Source organism: Ixodes scapularis, unplaced genomic scaffold (genome assembly GCF_016920785.2).
Source record: "Ixodes scapularis isolate PalLabHiFi unplaced genomic scaffold, ASM1692078v2 PGA_scaffold8__174_contigs__length_109621045, whole genome shotgun sequence".
In the NCBI taxonomy this organism is placed as follows: Eukaryota; Metazoa; Arthropoda; class Arachnida; order Ixodida; family Ixodidae; genus Ixodes; species Ixodes scapularis.
Genome location: NW_024609883.1, coordinates 21,570,679 through 21,588,900, shown reverse-complemented (window position 1 = coordinate 21,588,900; position 18,222 = coordinate 21,570,679). Strand labels below are relative to the sequence as shown.

At 54.3% G+C, this 18,222-nt stretch overlaps 1 protein-coding gene across 2 annotated transcripts; it reads left to right on the top strand.

Annotated features, from left to right (window-relative positions):
• The first annotated feature begins 11,065 nt into the window (after positions 1-11,065).
• On the top strand, positions 11,066-14,827 carry LOC121833419. 2 transcript variants are annotated; one of them, XM_042286696.1, is made up of 3 exons: positions 11,066-11,359; positions 11,438-11,954; positions 14,659-14,827. In XM_042286696.1, the coding sequence occupies exons 1-3, from the start codon at positions 11,261-11,263 to the stop codon at positions 14,736-14,738; spliced, it is 696 nt and encodes a 231-aa protein (XP_042142630.1). In that variant the 5' UTR covers positions 11,066-11,260; the 3' UTR covers positions 14,739-14,827. The 2 variants fall into 2 exon arrangements, with proteins under 2 accessions (XP_042142630.1, XP_042142629.1); XM_042286695.1 differs by having other exon boundaries at positions 11,246-11,954; positions 14,659-14,822.
• Positions 14,828-18,222: the final 3,395 nt, after the last annotated feature.

Here is an 18,222-nt window from a genome sequence, read left to right as displayed (position 1 = left end):
GGCAATTTCGCCCAGAAACTTTACGTCGCAACACCAGCAACACGGGCCGCCCGCTATCACACGCAGCAACGAATTGCTGCAATTTGCCATCGTCATGATAAAATTTTATTTTTCTTGCACTATTTAGACACAATTACTCGTTATAAACGTGTTTTTATGCGTTTAAATCTCGTTAGGAATACTAATGCACCTTTCTGAAACAGTTTATTTCCAAAAAAGACGATCGATTTCAAACCAGAACCAAGTCTTTCGGTGTCATCATCACCGGCACGAGGTATCACGTGAAAATTTTGCGTCCCTGATTGGATGCAGCCGCTTCAAAAGCATTCGAATTGCTCCGAGTTGCATGGCCCTCACGGCCCTCACGGCCCTCACCACCCTCACGGCCCTCACGGCCCTCACGGCCCTCACGGCCCTCACGGCCCTCACCGCCCTCACGGCCCTCACCACCCTCACGGCCCTCACGGCCCTCACCACCCTCACGGCCCTCACGGCCCTCACCGCCCTCACGGCCCTCACGGCCCTCACCGCCCTCACAGCCCTCACGGCCCTCACGGCCCTCACGGCCCTCACCGCCCTCACAGCCCTCACGGCCCTCACGGCCCTCACTCACCCTCACACTCATGAATTTTCCTGGTTCAGAAACTCACTCACCCTCACCTCACCTGTGAAGATGAGGGTGAGTGAGGGTGAGTGAGGGCCCTCATGAGTGAGGTTTGCCGAGGTATGATCACACCTACATGTGCATAAAGCTCTCAATCTTTTTTTTTTTTTTTTTTTTTTTTTTTGCGACGTAAACATTTGGTTAGTTTGTTTACTTAGGAAGTTTAAGAAATTGTATACCGTGCTCGCTCCCATTTTGACAGTCATTTAAGTGATTTATTGATTATATTTAGATAACCAGTGCCACCCACTTAATTGATTTAACGCCAATGTTGGGACTTCCCGCTTAAGAAACTGCCACAGACACAGTAGCGAGTTTTAGAATTGCGTGCACAAGGAAATAACGTCGTTTTTATTTGCAAATCTAAAACACGGTTTGGGTGCGGCGCATGTGCAATAATTACGTTTTTTGTTTTGCTTTTTGCGTGCGCTGTTTTGATTTGTTGCCAGCGGTCTGAAGTCCGCAAAATTTGACGCCGAGAAAAAAAAAAGAGCTGTCTGCATAATAATCACTTGAGTCCAGGATTGTCAATGTCGAATAGAGGTTTATTTTTGGTGGATAGTGACGCCGAAATTTAAACAACAAATATGTTCAAACAAATAAATATTTGTTCACACAGGTCCATGAAGTGGTGCCTAGCGCTAGAATTCAGTCAAACGTTCCGAGGTATTTCTCCTCCTGCATTCTTTAATTTTATTTGTCCAATTTTACGGAAGACAAATGCCAGATTTAATTTGACGGTCCCACCACTTATATTATTATATCTTGAGTAAGCAAATGTGTATATAAAAATAATTTATTTCCTAGGGCCAATATCGCGAAATGCTGCTTATGAGTACTTTAGCAGGGTTGATATTTTCAGAAATCTCCTACTCGGCCTGTCAAAACATCCTCAAGTACTGAATTAAAAAAAACAAAGAGGCCGAGACGATATTACTTTATTACACGATAGTTTTTAGTCTGCGAAGTTCACTCAAGGTTGGGTGCCCGCGAAGACCAAACAATGAGTAGTAAGCTCGCGAGTTCATCTGTTCTGGCCGATTCAGCACATTGGTAATCAAGCTGTCGATATGCTTCTTTGCATTCACGTGTTAATCTCATCATTAATGCTTTTTTTTTTGGAAACTGGTGTTATTGGGTACGGCGGATGACGATGATAATCTTCCCTGTACATCAGTTAGGCGTTTCGCAACCGATCATAATCAGATACATAAAAGGAGTTTGTAAAAGAAGCCCGCAATTTAGGCTAAAATACACATTGTAGTAGTGGCTCAATACCACTGTTTCATAGGTTGTGTGCTACAATGAAAATAATGGTACCACAAAATTAAACAAAAACAGCGTTAAACAGCAACATAGCCGCGCTCACAATGAAACCGAAATCAACCAAATTAAAGCAATCTAACGGACGGACGGACGGACGGACGGACGGACGGACGGACGGACGGACGGACGGACGGACGGGCGGGCGGGCGGGCGGGCGGGCGGGCGGGCGGGCGGGACGGCGGGCGGGCGGGCGGGCGGGCGGGCGGGCGGGCGGGCGGGCGGGCGGGCGGGCGGGCGGGCGGGCGGGCGGGCGGGCGGGCGGGCGGGCGGGCGGGCGGGCGGACGGACGGACGGACGGACGGACGGACGGACGGACGGACGGACGGACGGACGGACGGACGGACGGACGGACGGACGGACGGACGGACGGACGGACGGACGGACGGACGGACGGACGGACGGACGGACGGACGGACGGACGGACGGACGGACGGACGGACGGACGGACGGACGGACGGACGGACGGACGGACGGACGGACGGACGGACGGACGGACGGACGGACGGACGGACGGACGGACGGACGGACGGACGGACGGACGGACGGACGGACGGACGGACGGACGGACGGACGGACGGACGGACGGACGGACGGACGGACGGACGGACGGACGGACGGACGGACGGACGGACGGACGGACGGACGGACGGACGGACGGACGGACGGACGGACGGACGGACGGACGGACGGACGGACGGACGGACGGACGGACGGACGGACGGACGGACGGACGGACGGACGGACGGACGGACGGACGGACGGACGGACGGACGGACGGACGGACGGACGGACGGACGGACGGACGGACGGACGGACGGACGGACGGACGGACGGACGGACGGACGGACGGACGGACGGACGGACGGACGGACGGACGGACGGACGGACGGACGGACGGACGGACGGACGGACGGACGGACGGACGGACGGACGGACGGACGGACGGACGGACGGACGGACGGACGGACGGACGGACGGACGGACGGACGGACGGACGGACGGACGGACGGACGGACGGACGGACGGACGGACGGACGGACGGACGGACGGACGGACGGACGGACGGACGGACGGACGGACGGACGGACGGACGGACGGACGGACGGACGGACGGACGGACGGACGGACGGACGGACGGACGGACGGACGGACGGACGGACGGACGGACGGACGGACGGACGGACGGACGGACGGACGGACGGACGGACGGACGGACGGACGGACGGACGGACGGACGGACGGACGGACGGACGGACGGACGGACGGACGGACGGACGGACGGACGGACGGACGGACGGACGGACGGACGGACGGACGGACGGACGGACGGACGGACGGACGGACGGACGGACGGACGGACGGACGGACGGACGGACGGACGGACGGACGGACGGACGGACGGACGGACGGACGGACGGACGGACGGACGGACGGACGGACGGACGGACGGACGGACGGACGGACGGACGGACGGACGGACGGACGGACGGACGGACGGACGGACGGACGGACGGACGGACGGACGGACGGACGGACGGACGGACGGACGGACGGACGGACGGACGGACGGACGGACGGACGGACGGACGGACGGACGGACGGACGGACGGACGGACGGACGGACGGACGGACGGACGGACGGACGGACGGACGGACGGACGGACGGACGGACGGACGGACGGACGGACGGACGGACGGACGGACGGACGGACGGACGGACGGACGGACGGACGGACGGACGGACGGACGGACGGACGGACGGACGGACGGACGGACGGACGGACGGACGGACGGACGGACGGACGGACGGACGGACGGACGGACGGACGGACGGACGGACGGACGGACGGACGGACGGACGGACGGACGGACGGACGGACGGACGGACGGACGGACGGACGGACGGACGGACGGACGGACGGACGGACGGACGGACGGACGGACGGACGGACGGACGGACGGACGGACGGACGGACGGACGGACGGACGGACGGACGGACGCCCCTCACGCACTGATGACCCTCACGCCACTCAGGCCAGCTTCAGATGGGGCAATTTCGCCCAGAAACTTTACGTCGCAACACCAGCAACACGGGCCGCCCGCTATCACACGCAGCAACGAATTGCTGCAATTTGCCATCGTCATGATAAAATTTTATTTTTCTTGCACTATTTAGACACAATTACTCGTTATAAACGTGTTTTTATGCGTTTAAATCTCGTTAGGAATACTAATGCACCTTTCTGAAACAGTTTATTTCCAAAAAAGACGATCGATTTCAAACCAGAACCAAGTCTTTCGGTGTCATCATCACCGGCACGAGGTATCACGTGAAAATTTTGCGTCCCTGATTGGATGCAGCCGCTTCAAAAGCATTCGAATTGCTCCGAGTTGCATGGCCCTCACGGCCCTCACGGCCCTCACCACCCTCACGGCCCTCACGGCCCTCACGGCCCTCACGGCCCTCACGGCCCTCACCGCCCTCACGGCCCTCACCACCCTCACGGCCCTCACGGCCCTCACCACCCTCACGGCCCTCACGGCCCTCACCGCCCTCACGGCCCTCACGGCCCTCACCGCCCTCACAGCCCTCACGGCCCTCACGGCCCTCACGGCCCTCACCGCCCTCACAGCCCTCACGGCCCTCACGGCCCTCACTCACCCTCACACTCATGAATTTTCCTGGTTCAGAAACTCACTCACCCTCACCTCACCTGTGAAGATGAGGGTGAGTGAGGGTGAGTGAGGGCCCTCATGAGTGAGGTTTGCCGAGGTATGATCACACCTACATGTGCATAAAGCTCTCAATCTTTTTTTTTTTTTTTTTTTTTTTTTTTGCGACGTAAACATTTGGTTAGTTTGTTTACTTAGGAAGTTTAAGAAATTGTATACCGTGCTCGCTCCCATTTTGACAGTCATTTAAGTGATTTATTGATTATATTTAGATAACCAGTGCCACCCACTTAATTGATTTAACGCCAATGTTGGGACTTCCCGCTTAAGAAACTGCCACAGACACAGTAGCGAGTTTTAGAATTGCGTGCACAAGGAAATAACGTCGTTTTTATTTGCAAATCTAAAACACGGTTTGGGTGCGGCGCATGTGCAATAATTACGTTTTTTGTTTTGCTTTTTGCGTGCGCTGTTTTGATTTGTTGCCAGCGGTCTGAAGTCCGCAAAATTTGACGCCGAGAAAAAAAAAAGAGCTGTCTGCATAATAATCACTTGAGTCCAGGATTGTCAATGTCGAATAAAGGTTTATTTTTGGTGGATAGTGACGCCGAAATTTAAACAACAAATATGTTTAAACAAATAAATATTTGTTCACACAGGTCCATGAAGTGGTGCCTAGCGCTAGAATTCAGTCAAACGTTCCGAGGTATTTCTCCTCCTGCATTCTTTAATTTTATTTGTCCAATTTTACGGAAGACAAATGCCAGATTTAATTTGACGGTCCCACCACTTATATTATTATATCTTGAGTAAGCAAATGTGTATATAAAAATAATTTATTTCCTAGGGCCAATATCGCGAAATGCTGCTTATGAGTACTTTAGCAGGGTTGATATTTTCAGAAATCTCCTACTCGGCCTGTCAAAACATCCTCAAGTACTGAATTAAAAAAAACAAAGAGGCCGAGACGATATTACTTTATTACACGATAGTTTTTAGTCTGCGAAGTTCACTCAAGGTTGGGTGCCCGCGAAGACCAAACAATGAGTAGTAAGCTCGCGAGTTCATCTGTTCTGGCCGATTCAGCACATTGGTAATCAAGCTGTCGATATGCTTCTTTGCATTCACGTGTTAATCTCATCATTAATGCTTTTTTTTTTTGGAAACTGGTGTTATTGGGTACGGCGGATGACGATGATAATCTTCCCTGTACATCAGTTAGGCGTTTCGCAACCGATCATAATCAGATACATAAAAGGAGTTTGTAAAAGAAGCCCGCAATTTAGGCTAAAATACACATTGTAGTAGTGGCTCAATACCACTGTTTCATAGGTTGTGTGCTACAATGAAAATAATGGTACCACAAAATTAAACAAAAACAGCGTTAAACAGCAACATAGCCGCGCTCACAATGAAACCGAAATCAACCAAATTAAAGCAATCTAACGGACGGACGGACGGACGGACGGACGGACGGACGGACGGACGGACGGACGGACGGGCGGGCGGGCGGGCGGGCGGGCGGGCGGGCGGGCGGGCGGGCGGGCGGGCGGGCGGGCGGGCGGGCGGGCGGACGGCCGGACGGACGGACGGACGGACGGACGGACGGACGGACGGACGGACGGACGGACGGACGGACGGACGGACGGACGGACGGACGGACGGACGGACGGACGGACGGACGGACGGACGGACGGACGGACGGACGGACGGACGGACGGACGGACGGACGGACGGACGGACGGACGGACGGACGGACGGACGGACGGACGGACGGACGGACGGACGGACGGACGGACGGACGGACGGACGGACGGACGGACGGACGGACGGACGGACGGACGGACGGACGGACGGACGGACGGACGGACGGACGGACGGACGGACGGACGGACGGACGGACGGACGGACGGACGGACGGACGGACGGACGGACGGACGGACGGACGGACGGACGGACGGACGGACGGACGGACGGACGGACGGACGGACGGACGGACGGACGGACGGACGGACGGACGGACGGACGGACGGACGGACGGACGGACGGACGGACGGACGGACGGACGGACGGACGGACGGACGGACGGACGGACGGACGGACGGACGGACGGACGGACGGACGGACGGACGGACGGACGGACGGACGGACGGACGGACGGACGGACGGACGGACGGACGGACGGACGGACGGACGGACGGACGGACGGACGGACGGACGGACGGACGGACGGACGGACGGACGGACGGACGGACGGACGGACGGACGGACGGACGGACGGACGGACGGACGGACGGACGGACGGACGGACGGACGGACGGACGGACGGACGGACGGACGGACGGACGGACGGACGGACGGACGGACGGACGGACGGACGGACGGACGGACGGACGGACGGACGGACGGACGGACGGACGGACGGACGGACGGACGGACGGACGGACGGACGGACGGACGGACGGACGGACGGACGGACGGACGGACGGACGGACGGACGGACGGACGGACGGACGGACGGACGGACGGACGGACGGACGGACGGACGGACGGACGGACGGACGGACGGACGGACGGACGGACGGACGGACGGACGGACGGACGGACGGACGGACGGACGGACGGACGGACGGACGGACGGACGGACGGACGGACGGACGGACGGACGGACGGACGGACGGACGGACGGACGGACGGACGGACGGACGGACGGACGGACGGACGGACGGACGGACGGACGGACGGACGGACGGACGGACGGACGGACGGACGGACGGACGGACGGACGGACGGACGGACGGACGGACGGACGGACGGACGGACGGACGGACGGACGGACGGACGGACGGACGGACGGACGGACGGACGGACGGACGGACGGACGGACGGACGGACGGACGGACGGACGGACGGACGGACGGACGGACGGACGGACGGACGGACGGACGGACGGACGGACGGACGGACGGACGGACGGACGGACGGACGGACGGACGGACGGACGGACGGACGGACGGACGGACGGACGGACGGACGGACGGACGGACGGACGGACGGACGGACGGACGGACGGACGGACGGACGGACGGACGGACGGACGGACGGACGGACGGACGGACGGACGGACGGACGGACGGACGGACGGACGGACGGACGGACGGACGGACGGACGGACGGACGGACGGACGGACGGACGGACGGACGGACGGACGGACGGACGGACGGACGGACGGACGGACGGACGGACGGACGGACGGACGGACGGACGGACGGACGGACGGACGGACGGACGGACGGACGGACGGACGGACGGACGGACGGACGGACGGACGGACGGACGGACGGACGGACGGACGGACGGACGGACGGACGGACGGACGGACGGACGGACGGACGGACGGACGGACGGACGGACGGACGGACGGACGGACGGACGGACGGACGGACGGACGGACGGACGGACGGACGGACGGACGGACGGACGGACGGACGGACGGACGGACGGACGGACGGACGGATAAATGAATCCGGCTGAGCTTTTTGGATCGGGCGGTAGCTTACGCCACCTAGCCATTTTGTTTTACCATTTAAGCTTAGAACGGAGTGAAAGCGCCGAGTGCACCAGCGCTCTCTATCCGCCGGTGAGGCAACTACTAAAATTAAAAGGTCTAGAGGATACCTCTTTCATGTATTTGCTTCCACTTCGTTCCCTAACCAAAGGCCCTGAACTATGTTGATAACTAACTGGGCGGAAATTTATAACTAGATTAGCTGTAAAAAAATTTACCTTTTAACTCCTCTTTTTTTGTATATAATTTTCATCTTCCCTCTTTCTATCCTTTTTCCCCAACAACCAGGTAGCGACTCGCCCATTAATTGAGGCCCACACATCTCCTGGTTTCCCCCTTTCCCGACACCCCATAATAAACAAATAAACAACAACTTTTTCATGTGGGAGGGTGCATATATTGGCCAAACGGGGTGCTGTTTGAACATCCGTTTAAGAAAGCACCAGAGTTCATTGAAGGGGTGTGCATACACTCATGTTGCTATGCATTGTCGCGACTGTAAGTGTGAGCCAAGATTGAGTGACACCGAAGTTTTGTTTAAGCGCAGGGACCAAGTGTCTAGAGAGATAGTAGAGGCATACTAAATAAAAAGGGCGGGAATTATTGTCAGCCAACCGTCTTTGGCACTGCTGGATAGTGAGGTGGCGTTTTGGGATTTGGGATAGCATCATGTCACTATTTATGGCGTTTAACACGTGCCGTTACGCTGTTATGAATTGTCTCGTGATACGCAGACGGGGGGTGTAGTGCCAAAGATGAATGGTCGCTTTCATGTGTTTTCCTATTAAAATATTTCAGTTGATAGTCAGCGCCCTTCCCGTGTGTTTCTCCTTCCTCCTCGTGTGTTTTTCGCGCTGTTTCCTACGAAGATTAACTTTCACTCCAAATTCGTACAAAAGCAGCCTTTCCTCTGTCTCTCTCTTCCTCGGTGGTTCGAAAGCAGCAGCGAGCTCAGCGAGTGGGGAGAGAATTGGTGCCCTCTTTCCTTTAGCCCCCCCTGTAGCACGAACCGCACTGCTGGACCGGTGCGATGCGGACCCAGACGAATCGGCCATTAGTTCAATTTTCGAACCTCAGGTTCAAAAAGGGCAAGGAGGATAGAAAAGTAGGAAAGGGCATGACGTCGACCGCGTAGCCTCCACAAACCATACTTCCTTGACGCCTCGCCTCTTTCTCATTTTCCTCCTTACTCTCCTCACTTACCATGCCAACGTGACAACATCATGTGACCGTAGCTAGCCTTCGTCTTGCTATGGGGTGCTAGAGTACACCACAGTCTAGCCTTCGATCTGATAAAACCTACCGGACGGAGCACGCGCAAGCCTGCAAGGAGTCCTACAATCAACCATCCATCTCACACGTCACACGCACCAATCGCCAGAGAGATCTGCAGTCAGACTGGCCACAAAATCGTTTAAACTTTTTATGACTAGGCTTCACCAATATTGCAACGTGCCCCCTCCTAGTACTTACTAGGGTGCCTTTATGTGCGCTTTGCTTAGGGTGGAGACATCTGGCCATTTTGTCCCGCACTTTTGTTTTTCTTTTTTGTTCAAAATCGCGTGAAAGAGCGTGTCCCTGCACGTGTTTGTGGCGGTGATTGACGGCGACATTTTGTTTTCGTCGATTTCTTTGTATTTTACCCGTGAGCGCGTACTGTCAGCATCGGGTACTACAAAGGGTGGCATCACCCTAAACAGAAGGACGTTGAGGCACCCTAGTTCTTACAAGATTTGGTTGTCGGAGGGACAAGCGTTGCTTTTTGGCGTTTGAAACTTGTACGTCTTTGATAAGGTAATGTACACCTAATCTAAAATGAGCCTACATATATCTTAATTTTCTACATTAAGGGGGAAATTAGTATAATGCTCCGCGAGAAGCCAGACTTTTTATGGGCCTCCTGCGTTGCCTAGGGGGTGCTGCGAAAAGGGACCTGGGACTTGTTAAGCCTTATTTTGGGTATAGTACAAACTTTAGCGTCTCAAACTGTCACGCATGCTGAAGCGTGCCTGCTCTGGTTCGGAGCATGAGATCACGATGAAAATACGAAGATACAACCACAATTCGAACTCCGTCAAAGCTAAGACGCTAAAAGCGTGAGCCGAGAGATACCGTTTCACGCGTTCCAAAGTGTACATGACAAAGAAAAACAAATTGAAAGCGTCGCGACACAGGTGTTTTGACGTCACCACCCAGAGATAAGAGACGCGTACCCTAGCGGTGGTGTCATGAATTTGGCACTTTTGATTGTCTTGCGGCGTCGAGTCTGGCAGATTTTTGGCGTCCAAAGGTCTTTTTTCGTTCATCAGCACCAGACAGAATTAAAAAAAGATCAACCAACGTGCCATAAGTAGCACGAGGCTCTATCAAGTGAGCCTGTACTACCCAAAATCAGGGCGCCACAGTTTGTTCAAAGCTTCAGCGCAGGAGGCCTATAGCGGAGCTGTTACCGCTCATTCACACGGGAAGCGGATCCGCGTTCGTAAAGCGATTGCGATTCGCGAACGCGGTTGTATAAAGACCCAGAACAACTGCACGCACACTCGATGACATCTAGTGCGCGTGCCAATGTACTGGATCTTTATACAGCCGCGTTCGCAACCATTTTGCGAACGCGGATCCGCTTCCAGTGTGAATGAGCGGTTAAGGGAGGCACTCACTTCATCGAATGACGTTTTCGCGAACGCTTACGTTTCACCGAATTACACTTTAGCGAATAGTCGGACGCCGCGAAGCGGAGTTTTCGGGTAGGCCAAATGTGTAGTATCTTGCGAAGCGCATCGCGTATGACGTCACATTGATAGTGCGTCACTTATCTCTATATAAGCGCTGGGAGCCGTATGCTCCGTGTTCTTTTGGTTACGCACTGGCGTGCTGAATAAACCGTCTACGTGGTCGTCACTCTGGCTCTGCCTCGTCGCTCGCGGCTACAACATACTGGCGACGAAGAATGGGATAAAGGATTCCGCCGGGTTGCAAAAAGCCACTAGCGGCGGTCCCGGAGCAGGCTGCGAAGAGACTGGCAGGATGGCGACGATTGGAAGGTTCGACCAGTTCCTCGAGGACGGCGACGAAGACTTCGAGTCCTACGTGGAGAGGTTCGAACACTTCCTGAAAGCCTCGAAGGTGAGCGACGACCTGACGGTGTCAGTGTTCATAACGGCAATTGGAAAGAAAACCTACAAAACTCTAAAAACTTTGCTGGAACCGGAAAAGCCGGAAAACAAGACATATGCACAGCTAGTGCAGACCCTGCGAGGGCACTACGTACCAAAGCCCTCTGTCATTGCAGAGCGGTTCAGATTTAACCGTCGCTTCCAGCAAGAAGGCGAAACGGTGGCAGCTTTCGTGGTAGAGCTGAAGCGGTTGGCGGCGTCCTGCGACTTTGGGGCGTTTCTGGACGAGGCTCTTCGCGACCGTTTCGTGGCCGGGCTCTGTGACAGAGGAACTCAAGCTGAGTTGCTGAAGAAGAGCAAGTTAACGTTTAAAAACGCCTGCGATATCGCAAGGAGTATCGAGTTGGTTAGCCAGGAAAGCCGGGATTTGCAGCCCAGCGTGGGGCAAGAGACCGTCAGCGCTCTTCGCCACAAGCCAGACAGCGGGAAACGCCCACCGCGCCGGAGGGAGGTACCGGCTACAGTACCCGCAGGGGCAAGAGCGACGAAATCGCCGGACTGTTTCCGATGCGGTTCAGCGCATGAAGCGTCTAGTTGCAAATTTCGCAAGTATCGTTGTCATTTTTGTAAACGTGTTGGACACTTAGCGAAAATGTGCAAGGATAAAAGCAGAGACGCTGTGAACGCAATAGCTGAGGACAGTGACGGGGGTGAACTGGTGTTGCACAATATCTACTCCTGTGAGGGGCGCACCGGACTTTACGAAATTTGTCTGAAAATTGAGCAGAGAAATGTCCGCATGCAGATTGACACGGGGGCATCCGTATCAATATTACCAGAGGCACTGTATAAGAAATACTGGCCCAGTCTACCGAAAGAGCCATGCAGTCTAAAGCTAAAAACTTACGGGGGTACTCCACTCTCGGTAACGGGGAAGCTAACCGTTTCGGTAGAGCACAACGGTCAGCGTAAGCAGCTCCCGTTAATTGTCGCGAAGACAAACGAGAATACCAACACTGTGCTGTTGGGCCGTGACTGGCTGGCGGCCCTTAAGTTGGACTGGTCTAGTGTGCATGGGGTTTGCTTGGACAAGGTAACGGCGTTGCTTGAAAAGTACGCTAAGCTTTTTGAGCCTACCCTTGGCCTAATCAAGAACAGTGCAATTAAATTATTGCTTAAAGAGGGTAGTACACCAGTCTTTTGTAAAGCGCGTTCGGTTCCATTTGCGGTTCGGGAAGCAGTGTCGTCCGAATTGCAGAATCTCGTAAAAACAGGGGTGTTAGTACCTGTTCAGAAAAGTGAATGGGCGACTCCACTAGTAGTCGTGCCTAAACCGAACAACCAGGTCAGAGTGTGTGGTGACTTTAAAGTGACGCTAAACCAATGCCTTAGAACGGATCATTACCCCCTTCCCGTCATGGACGATCTGTTTCCAAAAATGGCCGGGTGCAAATATTTTACTGTGCTTGATCTATCTACGGCATATCAGCAGCTGGAATTGCATCCGCAGGCGCAGTCACTAGTCGTGGTCAACACACACTTGGGGTTGTTCAGGTACACGCGTTTACCCTATGGCATAACGAGTGCACCTTCGATATTTCAGGCAGTCATGGATGACGTGTTAAAAGGGCTGGATCGCGTAGCGTGCTATCTGGACGACGTGCTGGTAGCTGGAGCTACGTTTGATGAGTGTTTTCAAAAGGTGGAAAGTGTTCTGTCACGGTTTCAGGACAGGGGCATACGGTTAAAGAAAGAAAAATGCAGGTTCTTTCAAACGTCGGTCTCGTACTTGGGGCACGTTCTTGATGAAAAGGGCATACGCCCGTCAGATGAAAAAGTAAAGGCAATAATGGAGGCGCCGTCACCAAAGGATGAATCACAGTTGCGGGCCTACCTGGGGTTGCTTAACTTCTATGGGAAGTTCGTTCCTAACATGGCCGCCAAGCTAAGGCCTTTGTATGACGTAGTAAACCAGAAAAAAGGTTTCAAGTGGTCACTTCAGGCAGAACAAGCATTTCAGCAAAGTAAAACGTGGCTAACGGGCGAGAATGTTTTGACATACTACGACCAACAAAAAGAGATTGGGCTTGTGTGTGACGCGTCAGCGTATGGCGTAGGCGCCATTCTGTTTCATAAGAATGGTAAAGATGAAAAGCCAATTGCATACGCGTCTAGGGCACTGAGCAAAGCAGAGCAAGGGTACGCTCACATCGAAAAAGAGGCTCTCGCCGTTGTCTATGGGCTCAAGAAATTTCACAAGTACCTGTTTGGGCGTAGTTTCGTCATTTATTCAGATCACCAGCCATTAGCTAGCCCTCTGGCGCACGGCAAGCCTGTTCCAGTGATGTCAGCGGCACGCATGCAACGCTGGGCTTTGTTGCTAGCGGCATACGATTACAAATGGGTGTATTGTAAAGGCAGCAATATTGGAAACGCTGACGCGCTGTCGCGGTTGCCGTTGCCGAATGATAAGGATGTTTCAGATTATGTACATTTCTTCTCAGTTGTCGATGAACTTCCCTTGTCTGCTGACGCGATCCAAAAGGGAACGAGCACTGATAGGGTGTTATCGAAAGTGTTGATGTACACGAGGAGTGGCTGGCCTACGCGTGTAACGGACAGTGAATTGTCCCCGTACTTCGTCCGCCGGCATGAGCTGTCCGTAGATCAGCAGTGCGTTACGTGGGGAAATCGTGTGATTGTCCCTCGCCGCTTGCGCAAACAAGTGTTAGCGCTTATGCACGAAGGTCACCCCGGAGTTACGCGCATGAAAATGCTCGCGCGTAGCTATGTCTGGTGGCCTCAGTTAACACAAGACATTGAATGTGTTGTTAAAAGTTGCAGTACCTGTCAGTTGACGCAAAACGCTTCACCGAAGGCCCCACTACAAACTTGGGGTTGGCCGAGCCGCAGATGGCAACGAATCCACCTGGAGTTTGCATTCACAGACAACCAATGGCTTTTGGTGCTGGTGGATGTACACTCCAAATGGGTGGAGGTGTTCGTGATGAGTTCAACAACGGCAGAAAAGACTATTGAAAAGCTTCGGAGTGTGTTCGCCGCGTATGGCCTTCCGGAGGAGGTCGTTACGGACAACGGGCCGCAGTTCACTGCGAAGAACTTCACAGAGTTTCTGCTCAGGAACGGAGTGCGTCATACCAGGACACCTCCGTACCATCCGGCATCAAATGGAAGTGCCGAGAGATGCGTCCAGACGGTCAAACGGGATCTTCTGCGACAGCTTCTCGACGAAAACTCTTTGGGCGTCAGGAAGACCCTACAACACCGTATAGACCAGTTTCTATTCAGGTACCGGAACACCCCCACCACGACAACGGGGCAAACGCCTGCTGAACTGTTCCTGTCGTGGAAGCCCCGCACCCGCCTGACCCTGCTTCAGCCAGATCTGGAGAGACGTATAGCAGATCGTTTCTCCAAGGTCAAGAGCCAAGCTGACGACAGAAGAGGGCCGTGGAGGTCATTCGAAGAGGGCGAAAGAGTAATAGTTCAAGGCCTTCGTCCGGGGGAGGCAAAGTGGCTACCTGGGGTCATCGAGAAAAGGTGCAGTGCCGTTACGTACATTGTGCGTGTGGGACGCGGGACCAGGTTTGTGCATGCAGAAAATTTACGCCCTCGTTATTTTGAAAGTGACGAACAAGGGTCCCGGGAGCCTTCACGTGTGGTACCCAGTTCGATTCCAGACCGTGTGCCGGAGGCGTCTGCTACGAGTCCTCCTCTTCCTGCGTTGGAGTCTCCGAAAGCGGCTGCAGCACCGCCAGAGCTACCCGAAGACTCAGCCCCCTTGGGTCAGCGGAATGCAAGTCCCCGCCAAGGTTCCGCACCGCAGTCCCCTCTCCGGGAACCGGCCTCTCCTCAAGGGGCACAGACTCTTCGACGCAGTGCTCGTGCAAGAAAACCTCCCGATTGGTACACGCCCTAACATTGTGTAAACAAAATTTCTGGGGAGGAGTGTAGTATCTTGCGAAGCGCACCGCGTATGACGTCACATTGATAGTGCGTCACTTATCTCTATATAAGCGCTGGGAGCCGTATGCTCCGTGTTCTTTTGGTTACGCACTGGCGTGCTGAATAAACCGTCTACGTGGTCGTCACTCTGGCTCTGCCTCGTCTTTTTTCGTTCATCAGCACCAGACAGAATTAAAAAAAGATCAACCAACGTGCCATAAGTAGCACGAGGCTCTATCAAGTGAGCCTGTACTACCCAAAATCAGGGCGCCACAGTTTGTTCAAAGCTTCAGCGCAGGAGGCCTATAGCGGAGCTGTTACCGCTCATTCACACGGGAAGCGGATCCGCGTTCGTAAAGCGATTGCGATTCGCGAACGCGGTTGTATAAAGACCCAGAACAACTGCACGCACACTCGATGACATCTAGTGCGCGTGCCAATGTACTGGATCTTTATACAGCCGCGTTCGCAACCATTTTGCGAACGCGGATCCGCTTCCAGTGTGAATGAGCGGTTAAGGGAGGCACTCACTTCATCGAATGACGTTTTAGCGAACGCTTACGTTTCACCGAATTACACTTTAGCGAATAGTCGGACGCCGCGAAGCGGAGTTTTCGGGTGGGCCAAATGGGTTCACATTTTTGTAATGAGCCGCCGTAGACTGTCGCCGCGAAGCGGCGTAAAGCGCAGCGCGGCGGATGGGTTAACGCGCGCCCCCGTTATTCGCTAAAACGTCGATTCGCTCAAATGTCGCTGTTTGCTAAAACGTCATTCACTCATGTGATATGGACCCGCACCCGGAATTTTGCCAGTGTCAATGGCTGACATCCGTAGGTGCTGCGTGACGTCACAAAACGCAAAGGTTTGTCGGATGGTTGGGATATAACAAGCGTTGGTCGATGGATGTCTTGCATTTTGTTTTGAATTATATAGTCTCCTAGGCTGTACTCTACTGAAATACGGTTCTTTTAATGCTGATTCCCAAGCATGTGCAAAAAAGGTCACGCCTTTTAGCAGGATATTATTCGCAAACAGCCATAAGCTTCGAGCAAACGTATGCCGTTTCGCGCAAACACAACTGTGACGGCTACCGATCGAACTTGGGGCGCTTAAAAATCAAAGGACGCAGATTTCGCCTCTGAAGCGGCATCTGGGTACACATGTCGGCGGATCCGCTGGATCTGTGATGAAGCTGCGGGTCGTTCCCTCAGAGGCGATGTCCGCGGGTCGAAGGCAAACGGCGAATCGTTCAAATGCATGTCGTCACTTGACTTGGACGAGCTTGGCGAATCGTAGTCACGCTCCATTTTCACACGCGGGTCAAACAGAATCGGGCTGCACGCGTGCTAAACACAACTTCTGATATCGTTTCCAGAAGGTCTAGCTGATGGTTTCGGTTTCGTTGCATAATCCAATTGATTGACCCGATTTGGGCGAGGAATGGACGGACATAGTTTAATATCGTTGGCACAACGTCGCACCTCAGCTTACGAGCCTTTTGTCCGCTTAGAGCTCAGCTTGTAGCTGTCTTCTGCGAGAAGATTGCTGCATAAACGGGATCTTGATCTTGACGGGATCCTAGTCTTTACGCATGGCGATCATTTACTTTGCTCGTCACTGTACGTCTCGCGGAAAAGAGTGGAACGTCATGTCTTGGCTCGCATGTGCTGCCCGGTGGTTGTGGCACCCAACCACGAAACAAGTCGAGCACAACAACAAAAACGAAGCACGCTGAGGCGTTCACTCGCAGGCAAGCGACGAGACAGAAATGCTTATTGCTTTGCGTTTTGTGACGTCAGAGCTTCATTGTTGCCAACGAAAGCAGCGTTTACACTAGAATGCGACTGAAGCAGTATAAATTCAATTACTCGTGGAGAGGGGCATATAAAATTCAGATATATTGCACGTACGATGCGTCTCGAGCCAATAACGATATTCAATTGTTTTCTCGAATACAAAATTTGACCGGACAATCCCCTTAAGGGCTAGTTTCCCCAGTATCGTATCCGCCAGCAAACAAATGAAGACACGAAACTCTGGACAGCTACCGCCATCTATGAGCGACGGCGGTAACCAGGCAACCGGCTTGTCCAGCCTTTCCACTCTGGCTTGCCAACTTGCGGCCGTCCATTACTTCATTCCCACCATAGTGCAGCTTCGCTGGTCTTCCTTTTTCACCAGGGTGGAAGGGCTGAAGTATTTTTTTTTACAACGGTTCTTGAGGTGAAAACAAGTATAGTTAAATGAGCACGTAGCTTTCGCCGCGCTATCACCTTAGGGGTGAACGGAGTATTGTACAGTCACACAGCTGCGACGCCTCATCAAACCTCGACGTATCCCTATGGATCCAGCATCTTACGCGGAGGGACCATCACCAATGTTTACTAGGTGAGCGACACGCTCGTCTGTAAGTATAAAAGTGCCTATTGTAGATAGATGATGTCACTTGACTACAGCATGGTCACGTGACATTGTCTGATGAGTTCTATTGAATTTCCAAAAATATTTTATAGCGATTTTATACAGATCCTGTAGAAGTTCTGTAAAAATCTTGTAGAGATTCTATAGAAAACAGAATTTATATAAAATTCCACCTAACATTATGTCACGTGCCAGCAAGGAGTCACGATGCACCATGTGTAACGCGACGTCACGGTGTGATGCCACACTGTCACGTGACGCCGCATGAACATCAATTCAAGTTGGTGGCAGAGGTAACAACAACCATCACTGTAAGAGGGACAGGAGCCATCTCAAACTCAGCAGCAAAATTATTTCTTCCGTGCCTTCTGTGCAGTTTGCAAAGTTGTTTTTGCCAGTCAGAACTGCACCTTCCTCTCGTGCCGTCAGCGTTTGTCCCTGAAGGATTCTTCCAAGCCTTCCTATTCATCTCCACAATGACACATC

Bases quoted from the DNA above. Each gene is read 5' to 3' on its own strand.
- LOC121833419 (XM_042286695.1), top strand. From the start codon at position 11,261: ATGGCGACGATTGGAAGGTTCGACCAGTTCCTCGAGGACGGCGACGAA. The intron at 11,955-14,658 runs GCAAGTATCGTT...GTTTCTATTCAG, and splicing joins AGCGTCTAGTTGCAAATTTC to GTACCGGAACACCCCCACCA.